At 42.1% G+C, this 12,345-nt stretch overlaps 1 protein-coding gene across 11 annotated transcripts in view; it reads right to left on the bottom strand.

Annotated features, from left to right (window-relative positions):
* Positions 1-275: 275 nt before the first annotated feature.
* The window catches only part of CEP170B (centrosomal protein 170B), a 55,855-nt gene continuing 43,785 nt past the window's right edge, over positions 276-12,345 (bottom strand). For 5 of the 11 annotated variants that reach the window (XM_019615918.2, XM_019615916.2, XM_010711983.3 and 2 more), the window contains 7 exons: positions 11,639-11,798; positions 8,489-8,527; positions 7,785-7,928; positions 6,805-6,893; positions 6,183-6,276; positions 5,129-5,180; positions 276-4,402 (listed from right to left, as the gene is read on the bottom strand). In XM_019615918.2, the coding sequence (XP_019471463.1) occupies positions 4,167-4,402; positions 5,129-5,180; positions 6,183-6,276; positions 6,805-6,893; positions 7,785-7,928; positions 8,489-8,527; positions 11,639-11,798 (814 nt within the window). In that variant the 3' untranslated portion in view covers positions 276-4,166. The remainder of the gene's footprint in view (positions 4,403-5,128; positions 5,181-6,182; positions 6,277-6,804; positions 6,894-7,784; positions 7,929-8,488; positions 8,528-11,638; positions 11,799-12,345) is intronic. The other 6 variants (XM_019615920.2, XM_019615917.2, XM_010711987.3 and 3 more) reach the window with 3 other exon arrangements.

The raw sequence follows: 12,345 nt of genomic DNA, 5'->3' as shown, positions 1-12,345 counted from the left end.
TCAGCAGTAAGACCACCCTACAGCAATGGGACATGCAGACTTTGCTCTCGTACCTCTGGGGGCAGAGGTGAGGGGACCCTCCACGTACCATAGACCTCTATGTATCTGTGCCAGCCAGGTGTCAGCAGAAGGGATCCAGGTGCACTGCCAGCCCCCAGCTGCTCACAGTCCTTTCCCTAACCTGTACTTACTGACACCAATATAAACAGGTAGTTGAAAAATTTTGTATGAACATACACTGCCCTCCCGCAAATTAACCACACAAAAATCCAGAATTGTAGTGTCACATGATAAAAGAATGATTTATTAGAGCAACTTTATGATAAAATTATATAAAATAACAATTTATTATTTTTTTTCTTAAAGACGTCCACAATATCACCTTGGAACAAAATGTACAGATACTGCCTATAATCCAAACAAAAATAAATTACCATTCAAAAAAAGAAAGCAAAAAAAAAATCGGGGTAGGATAAACAAATCAAAATTGTACACAGCATTTCAAGAGGGTGTGGGAAAGAGAAAGTCATTAATCAGTTCAAGTTATACCGACGTGTTTCAGCTTTACTCTCAGACAGCTCAGCTTGCATTTGTGCTGCATGCAAATGGAATGATCCAGTGAACAGTTCAGAAGAGCAGAATCAGCAGCATAACGACAGCAGATAGTGAAATAGGCACGATTTAGCACGGGGCACATCGACGTGAACAGGTAGCTCTGTCTGGTCTTTGCAAAAGTTATACACATTTACCCATCTTCAAAAATAGCTACTGTGATCCGCAACACAAGAAAAACTAGTAGAATCTTGCACTTATTTACATTTTTTTTTTTCACCCTTTTTTTTTTTTCTTCCCAGTAGTCTGGATGTAAACATTCCACTAGTTTTACCCTTACTGAAGTACTCGAAGATGATGCAGATTTCTTTTTCTCCTGGAGCACAACCACAACAGGACATGGCTGTAGTTAAGGTCCTCCCTAGCAAAGCTCCCACACATTCTTGCAGAAATTTACATTCATTCCATCAGAACAAAAGAACAGGTTTTTACATTTGAAAGCGTTGAACTGAGAACACGGTTTTCAAGTATAGCAGAACGGAGGATTGGGATTTTGAAAGGTGCTCATGACATCAGGCACCCGAAATCCCTTGGGAGCCCAAAAGGGTCTGAGCACTTGCTTCCCTGCGGCTTTGAAAAATCCCACCCTTTGTTACATTTCTTTAGTCAAATACAAAACATACGAAAGCAAAATGGTATGAGAACTGCCCATGGGTCAGGGTTGCTCCATCAGACTCCACACACAGCCTGCCAAAGCCATCAGGTTTCCTACACACTGAGCCTGGGCAGCAGGATACACCTGGAGAGTTACACTGCAGTCACACACAGGCGTGTTTTCATGGCCATGCACTGTGAGAATGACCAAAGGATAAAGGAGCTGGAGTTGTGTGGCTCACTCTTTGGCTTATCGGAGCAGACAAGTGCAAATGGAGTGTATGTAGTTCAGAAGCAGCGAATACAAGAAAAGATAGGTTGCATTCCATCACTAACAAGAGTGTTTTGAATGCAAAGATCCAAGCATGAACGCTGTGTCAGCACACAAGCATTGTGTATTTTGGCTGAGTCACAAATAAGTCAAGCTGTGCATCTCCCCCCAGCCCTACACAAACACGTCCAGATGTAAGACATGGACTGCTGCATCCTGTACTTGAAGAGGTCCCATGTTTGGTGGTTGATGGCAGGTGGCTGCAGGCTCTCTCTCAAATTCAGAGCAAAGCAATCAAGGATGAAAATCCATTCCTGATGTGTTCACCAAAGAAGAAAGAATCAAGTAATTTTCAAGTGAAAGTAAACAGAAGTCACATCAAGGACGTGTTGCAGAGAAACAAAAACCACCAGAGCGTAGCCAGGAAGATGCGGAAACATAGTGAACAATAAAAGTCAGATGTCTGAGTAATCCGTGTGTTTCTATAGCAAAACTGAAACAGCAACACCTTATCTGTGAAGGTCCTTCAACTCCTAATGAGTTGGGGTAGCACCTGGACATACTAAGCCCTAACAAAGAAGGGCCTGAACACACGTGTCATATGTCAGGAACAATACCACCACGTAGGATATTCATCACAGACACAGTCAGGCACCTCAAGGAAAGACAGATCAGAATAAACAACCAAGTGAACACAGTCAGTATATTACAGGCAGAAGAAGGTACAGTGCGTATATTACAGGCAGAAGAACATGAAGGGCAATTTTTTTTTTCTCTTTTCTTTTATTCTGCTTTCATTTATGTGAAATTCAGCAGATTTCTTCATGGAAGAGCATTTCCACACAAGCAGATGAGTCTTATAACCTGCTGGAGATCTTGGAAGGGTATCTGAACTTACTGTTTGCCAGCCAGCATCTTGCAGAGTCAAGAGAAGCTAATGGCCTGCTGGCATTCTCCCATCACAGGACTGGTCCTGTTTCTGCTGAAACTGGCTGAAGTTTCCCAGTGGCTTCACCAGGAAAGCCCTCATGCTCTTTGCTAGTAAGATTAAACTCTTTGTGAGCATCCCTACTTATTGAAATTATTTTAGCTGGCTCCCACTTTCACGACGTTCTAGCAGAAAAGCTCAGGTAACTACTGAAGCTAACTAAGGGATCCACTACCACCCCAAAATATAAAGTCAGCACACAAGAAGCAGCAGTCAAGCTTGGGGTTCCATTTTCACTGGTTAAACTACACACTGTATGAGGGCAAAGTGGAACTCATCTGCTCACCTTTCCCAGCAAATGTTTCCTCCATGAATATGGAAGGATTTCTCTACCTGATTACTGCTTGTGGACCAGGAATTAATGACAAAGGAATTACTACAAGATGGAGAAAACTGGGAGCAAACGCATCTGGAAGAGGTTCCCTCAAAAACAAACCTTTTGCTCTTAAAGTAAGAAAAATTGCTTTGGGTTTTGTATGTAACCGAAAGGGTGAATACAAAACACAATGCTTTTTCAGCAGGAAACTGCTTAGTGCAACTGCACGTAATACTCATTAATGCCTAGGAGACAGACAAAAAAAAGACAAAATCCAGACAAAAATCCCAAATATACCAAGTGCTTGACACTGGCAGGTAGTTCCTAAGGAATAGCACAGCATGGTGGTTTTCAAGCACTTTTGCATTGAATAAGAAATTCATAGCAGAACCAACCATAAACGAGGAGCTACATTTCTGCCATTCTTTTCTGAGTGCCGTCAAGTGAACACTAGTTCACAGCAGCTATGCAATTAAGTTTATTACGTGAGCCACTGGAACAGATGTTTCTCTTAACAATTAGCTAAATCACAACCATCTCAGTCTTTGGCCCAGACTGGAGCATTTGTAGCCCACTGTGAAAGATTGTACAGCAAATCTTCTGAATCTGTAAAGACAGCCACTGTACCAAAAATTTGGCAAGGTAAACCATAATTTGAGTTTTTGTACCTACAAATAATTTTGGGACCGAAACATCAAAAACAGCAGCTGCATTAGTAGTCGTTACATTCACACAATTAACAACTCTTACACTTGACCAAGAGGGAAGAAAAAAAAAGAAACTGTTATATCTTGTTTTAGTTTTGGGGCTGAAAAAAGAACATAAAAACATACAACTTCAGTAGGGTTGCCTTTTTAAGACTGCTGAAAAGGACTTCTTAGAGAACTGTAGTGAGAGTTTCTCCTAGAAACCCACTATATTGCACCATCATTCTGTTGGATTTGCACTTGGATTCCAACAGAGCTGCAATGCTCGCTTACACAATTAAAACAAAACAGCAAAGCAAACAAAACCAAAACAAATCTGGTACCCAAAGAAGTGTTTCTTAAATTGCGCCTCGTTACAACCGAATCATTATGAACAGGCAGATGCAAGAGCACTGGGCAGTACTGAACAGAGGGTATGCAAAGCCTGTTTGCTTATGGCACACTGGAGGAGTGAGTAAATTGTTAAAAATCAGTTTGCCTCTATGCTGAACATGTGCTGATCCACAGTGCTAGTCTTGATTCGAAGGCATACGCAGACTTGCCATTCACCCTCACAGCATAGATTCCTTTCTTTTGTGCAATGTATTAGCAATCTAAACAACTGCTCCACACAAACTGTCCACAAACCACTCACACACAATACTACAGTAGATTACAATATGATAGCAATACAAAATATCAGATCACGTATTTCTCTCCATCTGGAATGAAATTTGAATCTTGCAAGCTAGAAGACCCACAGTTTGATTTCTGTGTGTAGTTTCTCATCTGTGCTGGGGACAAAGTCTCCAGTGTGGATCCAGAAGTGTTAGCAGTCCTGACTTTAGTGGCTGTTGACTGTTTAGCAGCAGAAGATGCTTTGTTACTGGCAACTACATCCAAGTTTCCAGTAGGGTCAATGATAGCATTTATCACTGGGGAAAAAAAGAGACAGACATATTAGCAGCACTCGGCAGTTCCCAAACAGAAATTTGCTTCCCTTCATTTTGAAGGCCATAGAACTGCTGGCAGTACCCGTGTTCATTTTAATTATGTTGTTTTCTTCCTCAGCCTAAGCAGCTTTAATAAACAAAACCTCTCCCAAACTGAAGTTACAAGGACACCCAACTTTCTGGTTGAATTGGAAAAGACAAACTACAGCAGTAAACTGCATATAGCAGGAGGCTGAAATGACTTCTCTGTGTTTTTGTACGTCTTTATTAAGCTTCCAGATGATGTAAGAGGCAGCTACTGAGATCACCTTGCCACCCCTATGTACAGAGCTCTACGTACAAGATTCAAGTCAGTGTGAATGCTTACACAGTCCAAAAGCAGAGCACAACTTACTGGTAGAAAGAGCTGCTAAATATTTCTTCCAGCAGAACAGACCTTTGCCAGTTCATCTCATGTGAATATCCTAATTACCACAAACAAAGCATTTCCACAGCAACAGTTTCCACATTCCAGAAGTCAACAATTTTTGAAAACTAAAAACTGGCAGCACAAAATAAATGTACTGTTTGTTCCATATCCACTCAAAGAGCACAGAGCAAACTATACTTGCAGCCCTTCCATGCTTTCACTGGCAAATCAAGGCACATTGTTTTATTCTGTAAAACTTACTAACATAGGAAAGAAAAAGTATATTTCAAATGACCAACCTTCAAGCTGTTTTTGAACTCTCCTGAGCTCCTTCAGGATAGAACTGATTTCCTAGAAACAAAAGCACGAGAAGAGAGTTAAGGAAGAAAAATTATTCAACTAATTTAAGAATCTAGTCCTACTCTTCCTGCCCTCTCCAATCAAGAATATTTAAAGTCAGTTCCAACACTGCTTATACAACAGAAAAGACAAATATAGCATTATGGTTGGACATGGTGATCTTGAAGGTTTTTTCTAGTCTAGATGATTCTGTGATCTGTATTTAGGTGTATTGAGTCAGTGCATGGGACCTCTGCTCTGCCTTATTTTCCCCAAGTGCTACTACACTCCCCAGTTCATAGCCTCAGTGGTTTATTAGATTTGAAATGTTAGCCAGATGAACTGTCCACGTAGCTGGACACTAACTGTGCTAAGGCTTGTTCACACTCCTTCACCACCACGTATACAAAGATGTTTGCAACCAAAGCAATTGGCCATGTGTATACTAGTGTAGCACTGAACCTTTAGACACAGGTCCTGCACACACTTATATGTACACCTGGCATTAGTCAGGCTTGCTGAGACCATTATTACACTGAAATCCATGCTGGCAGTCCCCATAAATAAGAGTAAGAAGTTATGAGAGCACAAACACCCTATGGATGAGGCACATTTTTATTGCCCTATTATAGAACTGTAACAGGTGGGGAAAAAAAAACACCAAAACACCAGCAGAAGCACCAATGTACAATTAAAGCTGTGGCAACCACATGGCAGGTGATGCTTTAGAAAATGTTTAAATGGAATCTAATGACCCAGAACATCTGCTAAGGGACTGGGTATCCAAAGATGAATTATGGCAGAAGGGAAGATTTTGGTGAAAGTGACTAGCAGAACAGCTGGAGGAACTCACCTTGTCATACTGAGAACACCACCAAGAAAAAGCAATTGAACACATGCAAATGTACTACCCATTTCAGAAATGGGTTTCAGAAGGGTCAGAACTTGTTCTTTTCATTTTTCACAAAGCTTTCGTGGACACAAGCCCTCAGCAGTGTACTTGTTCACATGTACCTTGTTTGATGTCTTCAGAATTGGCACTTCGTTTTCAGAGTTAATTTTGGCCTCCATCTCCTCCCAGGTCCTCTCTGAGTTTTGAAACAAAATCCTGCAGCACAAAAATGTGAAATGGGTCTTAAAATTGCCATCCATAAGCTGATTGTTTAAAAGACTTAATTATCACAAGATGTGGCAACAAAGGAGATTAGTGGATTAGTGACAGGACAAAGCTCCTTTCAGCTGATTTAGGGAAGGACTTTGGATTGTTTGTAACTGATGGCTTCTGGAGCAACAAGAAGCTTTGTTGTTGCACAAGTCCTGGCTATCTGCAGGCTTTCTGAGAGCCTTGGGAGAAAAGAGGAGACAATCCACCAACAGGAATACATTTTTTTCCCCTCTCTTTCCTCAGGCAACATTTCAAACTTAATGCAACAACAGGCATTACAAATTCAGCACTAGAATTCCAAAGATCACACGTCTGAAAAAAAGAGATGGCAAATAATCACACTACCTTTCCTTCACCACACACTCCATTTCCCACATAGACTCCCTGCACCTTGATAGTAAGTCTTTCAAAAATGACAATCTGTTATCTTCCACAAACAGCATTTCAGGCCAAGGACAAAAAGTTGCTTACTTCATTTTTTCAGCTAGGTTTTCTGTATTTTCACGGATTGTGTGTGATAACTGGGACACTGGGTTCAGCATCAGGTTGTCAAAGATGACCTAAAATAAAAGAAAAAAATCAAATAAAGCAATTTTAGCAGAACTCACACATTAAAAAACCTGGAAATTTTCAGAGTAAATGATCTTCAATGATGCATCTTTATCTACAGGGATGATATTCACGGCTCAAGAGAGATTAAATGATGTACAGCTTTGTTGCAGCACTTTGGCAGAAAGATTAACAGTTCAGACTTATCTAGAAGAACAGAGGAAGACAGAGCTGTTTGAAGACACAACTGCTTTCTATGAGACTTTAGAAGTGCCACAGAAAGATTCTCCCCCAAAAACAAGCAGGGAACCAAGTGTGCATACACACAAACACACACACAAAACAAAAAACAAACACTCACAAGCCAAGAACTCCCACAAGCAGTCTCAATAAAACCTTTGAAGTGATTTTATCAGATTTCAAGTCACTCTCATGGTCACATATCCTGGCATTCAGCCAGGCATATCCTGACTCTGGCACGGCTGTTTCAAGGGCAGCTCTGGCCAGCATGCCCTCTGCAGAAAAATAAGGTGCCATTACTGCTTATGGAAGAGTATTCATGACATGAAAACACTGACGTTGCACATTTCAGAGTGTAGACATTGCTGGTTTTCCTTTCTAAGAAAAAGTGAAAGAGCCAAAGGGGCACTGCCACAAACTGTCTCCTCATCAGTGATCCAGCCTCACATCTTAGTGGAGGAAAATTCCAGTTGATATCAGCTTTAAGGAGTGATTTTCTGTTCCTTTTATTCCGTTTTTAATATTATTTCTCAAGAACTCTCTTTTGTTGATATAGATGTGCATTTTTTTCAGTAGCTGCCTTTGGTAGCTTAGAAGAGCATATATGCATACTGCAAGTAATGTCTTAAGTAAGTTAGAAAGTAAAGAAAAAGTTGGCTTGCCTCCTCACGGTTTCGTGTCCTTGTTTTTTTGGATAGATCATCTTCTCTATTATCATTCATATTTTGGTCAAAATTCTTCAGTTCCACTGATCCCGGAGGCACTTTCTGGTAGTTCAGGCTTGCTTCTGGAATGTGCTGCACCAACTTGGAAATAATGAGTAACGAGTCATTAAAATTAGTAGGGAAGGAGGCACACAGCCACTCACTGCAGGTAACGCAGATTTTCAGGCAAGCCCCAGGGGAACACTGATTCATTCAAGTCTTGTTCAGACAGGTATGGGTTTCTAAGCACAATTCTAGACCCCAATCCTGCAAACTTCCAGCCACTGGAGTCATTCTATGGAACTCAGTGAGGCTGTTCCACTTTATGCTTTTAAGACTTGAACAAGCAGTTGAAAAGAACACCTTTGCCTTTTAGGAATATAGGCTAAAACTGAAAAAGGTCCTGTTTTCCCACATCTTGTGTTTTAATATATCAATGCAACATTAAAGTGACACTAAACTTAATCAGAAACCATTCAGTAACACATGGTAGAGATGAAAAAGCAATACAAGACCACTGATAATACAGACAACACGAAGAACTGAAACAGCAAGACAGCTACCCATGTTTGGTTGACTGACGGACAAAAAACTCTGAAAGAAGATGAGAAAAACAAGAGCGACGAGACAGAAACACAAAAATAATGGGATGGAAAGTGCACCTGAGATGGATATGCCAGCCGAAAAGATCTACGAGCAATCTGTGTTAAAACAGAAACAAAGAGATCAATGCTACTGAATGACTATGACAGCAGGTATCATAGAACACGTCTTGTTATCTCGGGGTGACATTCCCAAAAGCGCATTCTGAAGAACCAGCACTCAATGCCCACCCCACCAGCATGCAATGAAGCCCACGGAGGTCCTGGGCACCAATCAGTTTTGCAGCTCCCACTTGTGGACAGTACTGAGAGAAATCTAACAGCCCTCTGAGCACCAAAAATGGGCTGGACACATAGCCCAGGAGGCTTTTTGGTTGACAACAGCACTCTGCTTATGAGGAAACCATCCAAGGCCCAGGTTCCACAAACCCTATGCAGTAGCACTGGAGTTATACTCAGGCAGAAAGCATAAGACATTATGCTATAGGTATACAGCAGCCAAAACGGTTAGCTAAATAAGCTTCCTTTAAGCATCTTTTTGTGAAGTGCAGCGAGTCAGGTTGGTTACAGCAGTGAAACAGCATCAGAAGGGAATGAGATACTCCAGTCTGGCAGGTCTCAGCACAAGCAGGTGAATACACTGTAGGAGCAGTACCAGCTCCACCACCACTAGGGGGTCTTTATTTGGGAGCTGGCCTGATCTCATGCTTTCTGTTCTGTCTCACATAATCCTAGAACTGTTTGGGCTGACAGGGACCTCAGAGTTTGTCTAGTTCTAATCTCTTTATCATGGGCAGTGCTGCCAACCACTAAATCAGGCATCAGCTCAGGCTGCCCAGGACCCCATCCAACCCGCCTTTGAACACTTCCAGGGATGGGGGCATCCACAACTGCAACTGCACATCTGCAAGCGTTTCCTCCCATCACAACAACAGTCACACCGAGCAAGTTAAGCAACAGCTTATAACAAACATAAATGGGATCTTCAGTTTTCTGCTAAACCAATATCAACTTTGAAAAACACAATTGTGCAGGACTCTATCATGAAGAAGTGGTGGTGCTTTGGGCTGACCCACTTGACTACCCTTGCAGCAGCTAAGCTTTCAGCTTGGCTGCTCGGCTCTGCAGAAAGCTGGGTCTTGTGACACCTACTTACACACAGCCTAAGGCTTCAGAAGGCAGGAATAACAAAGGTTTCACTCTTGCTGAACACATTTTGGTTTGGGTTTGCTTAATTTGTAGCAAGATTCAGCTCAATATTACTGGAATCTGGATTATTGTGTACTATACAGTTGACAGTTCTGAAAACAAAGCCACTGTAAACATGCAAGGGGGAACTGAAAACCTGTCTAACATCCAACCAAACACTGAACCTGAAGGGACAGAATATGAAGAATAAGTTTTAAATCTAAAACTCTATCTTAAACTTTTAAGAGAATACACACAATTTAACTTTTAATCAAGCTCTGTAATAAAAGCAATTCTAAAAGCAATTTGTGTGAGGTCGAGAAATGTCACAGCACGCACAGGTCTAAAGTGAAGCTTCTGGTAAAGTACTAAACCCTCAGAAGTTATTCTAGTATCAGCACTTGTTTCTGAGTTTTCCCCCCAGCTTCTTAGAGCTGGTGCAAGAATTTAGTGGTAGAAAAATCAAGGGCTAGCAGAATGGCATACAACACTGCAAAAGCTGGAGCTACAAGAGGTGAGCACAATGTAAACACTGCATATTCACATATTTTCTGTTACCACATGTTTTGTACAATATTGCTATTATTACTAGAATAGCATAGTAACTTCTCATCACTGTGTCCTTCCCTAGAATATTCAATATGAAGTTGTTCACAGTGCTTAGTATCACACATTCCAATCTTCAGAGATTTCCTATTACCTTCCTTACATTAAGCTGAAGTAATTATTTGAGCACCAATTCGTCAGAACCTTTCAGAGGTAGATCTGGAAGGATGCCCACCGACTGTAGTCCAGTTCCAAAGATGTGATGCGTGTTTATTAAATTCCACATCAGTTTATATTACTCCCATTCATAATATGACCCTGAAAAGCACAGCCCAGGACCCCAAGCTATTCAGCTCTTTGTCTCAGCATCAGCAGCAGAAAGTCGTGATGGTTTAACCAGTTCCTGGCTATCACTAGCACTGGGCAGCTCCACCAGCGCACAGCAGCAGCTACTGAGCATTATCAACAGCACAGCACAGCTCTGCAAAGTCACATCACAGAGAAATCCTCAAGTAGCTTGCATCCCTTCAAACCTAGCAAGGCATTACTACCAGGGGCACTGAAGCCCAGCCATTTTGCACAGAGCAGAAGCACCCTCAGCCCGAGTTCTGCAGGTATCACCTGCTACCCAGCTGCAGGGAACCACCCTCTGTGTTATGTTGACTGAGGGCCGCACCCTTCAGTGGCACCTTGCAAAGATGTAGGCGAGCTGCTTTTGTGGAAGGAAGTGGGTGCTGGTCATTGCCAACCCACAGTAAAAGGTTTCATTTGCAAATCAGAAGTAAGGTAGATTTGTCACCTCGGCTGCTCAAAAAGAGCAACACAAAAGGCAGTTTTGCAGGTGTGGCATTTGCATGTAAACAAAGCAGTAAAACACTGTCTCAGAGCCTGAACTTACTGCAAAATGTTTGTGTATTCTGGTTCAAAGCTAAACAACACCTGGGGACAAAACCCTCCCTGGGAAGGCTGCAGCTGGCTGGGTTTAACAGGAGAACAGCCTTCCACAGATGATCCTGCAGGAATCTCCCCAGACTTCTGCTTTGCACCTTCAGCAGGGTCACGGGCCTCCAACTCCTCTCCTAGCAGGGTAACAAGTTTGGCCTCTGCTTTGAATCCTGTTTAGTCAGGCCTCTAATTCTCACAACAAAGACAACTGAGGACCAAGAGGCCCACCTGAATAGCAAGTAAAAAAAGACAAAGATTTTTAAACCCACACTGGTGATAGGCAGGAGGGAACTGGGGTTTATACAGCAGCAAAGGCAATCTTACTTTAGCAGCTGGAGCCTCCAGGACTTTACAGACGAATTTGAGCTGAATCCCTGAGCAGCTGCACTGATTGAGTCAAATTACGAAGTGGCCTCCATCCTCCCCCCCACATTAACCTCCTTCATCCTTGCTCACCCCACTGGCTGTTCACAGGTCCTGCACACTTGCTATGCATTCAGAAGCCAAGATTTCTGCCCTAGGGGATTTTACCTCTTCTCTTGCTGATATGGTGGAAGCAGGAGTGTTGGGCACAGAGCTGAGGGAGGTGCTTGGTCCTGTCCCCGACGAACTCTGTGAGTCCCCATCTCCAGCAACATCGTGAATCTCTCGAGCAAGGATGGCCACGTCCTTCACCAAGGTCTGGCTAAGCCTGAAGCACAGCATGCAGCACAGCAGTTAGGACCCATGATACAACAAGCCTCATATTCATAAAACGTCAGTAGAGCAGCCACAAAAGTCTTTTTTACTGGCAACCACAGAAAGTTTGCATGACTTGTAACCTCTGTAGAGCTTTGGGTGTCTTGGCACAGTACTGAGGAACATTGTCTGCATACATGAGTAACAAAATAAATCCTCTCCTGTATCCAAGTTTCAACACAGATTTGAAAAACAAACTCTAGTGACTACACATTAGCAAAAAGTGCTGGAGACGATCCATAAAGAAGTTCTACATTATTGTTTCCCACTCATTTCTTTTTTTAATAGAACAGGGTTACTACTTCTACTTGGGAGTTTGGTTCTCCCTTAAAGAGATCACAGAAGGAAAGCAGGAGCAACAAAGCCATTGGTGACCATTATATTAATGGCTTATTTCCATGCTTAAACTGTTAAAGCACTCAGTGACTGCAGCACTCTGCTCTAGACCTCAAAACCAGTTTTTAAGACTCTGGATTGCTACAAGCACAGACTGAAAAAAA

This window comes from Meleagris gallopavo, chromosome 5 (genome assembly GCF_000146605.3).
Source record: "Meleagris gallopavo isolate NT-WF06-2002-E0010 breed Aviagen turkey brand Nicholas breeding stock chromosome 5, Turkey_5.1, whole genome shotgun sequence".
Classification (NCBI taxonomy): Eukaryota; Metazoa; Chordata; class Aves; order Galliformes; family Phasianidae; genus Meleagris; species Meleagris gallopavo.
The sequence above is the reverse complement of the archived record's forward strand: the minus strand, read 5'-3'. Positions and strand labels throughout refer to the sequence as shown.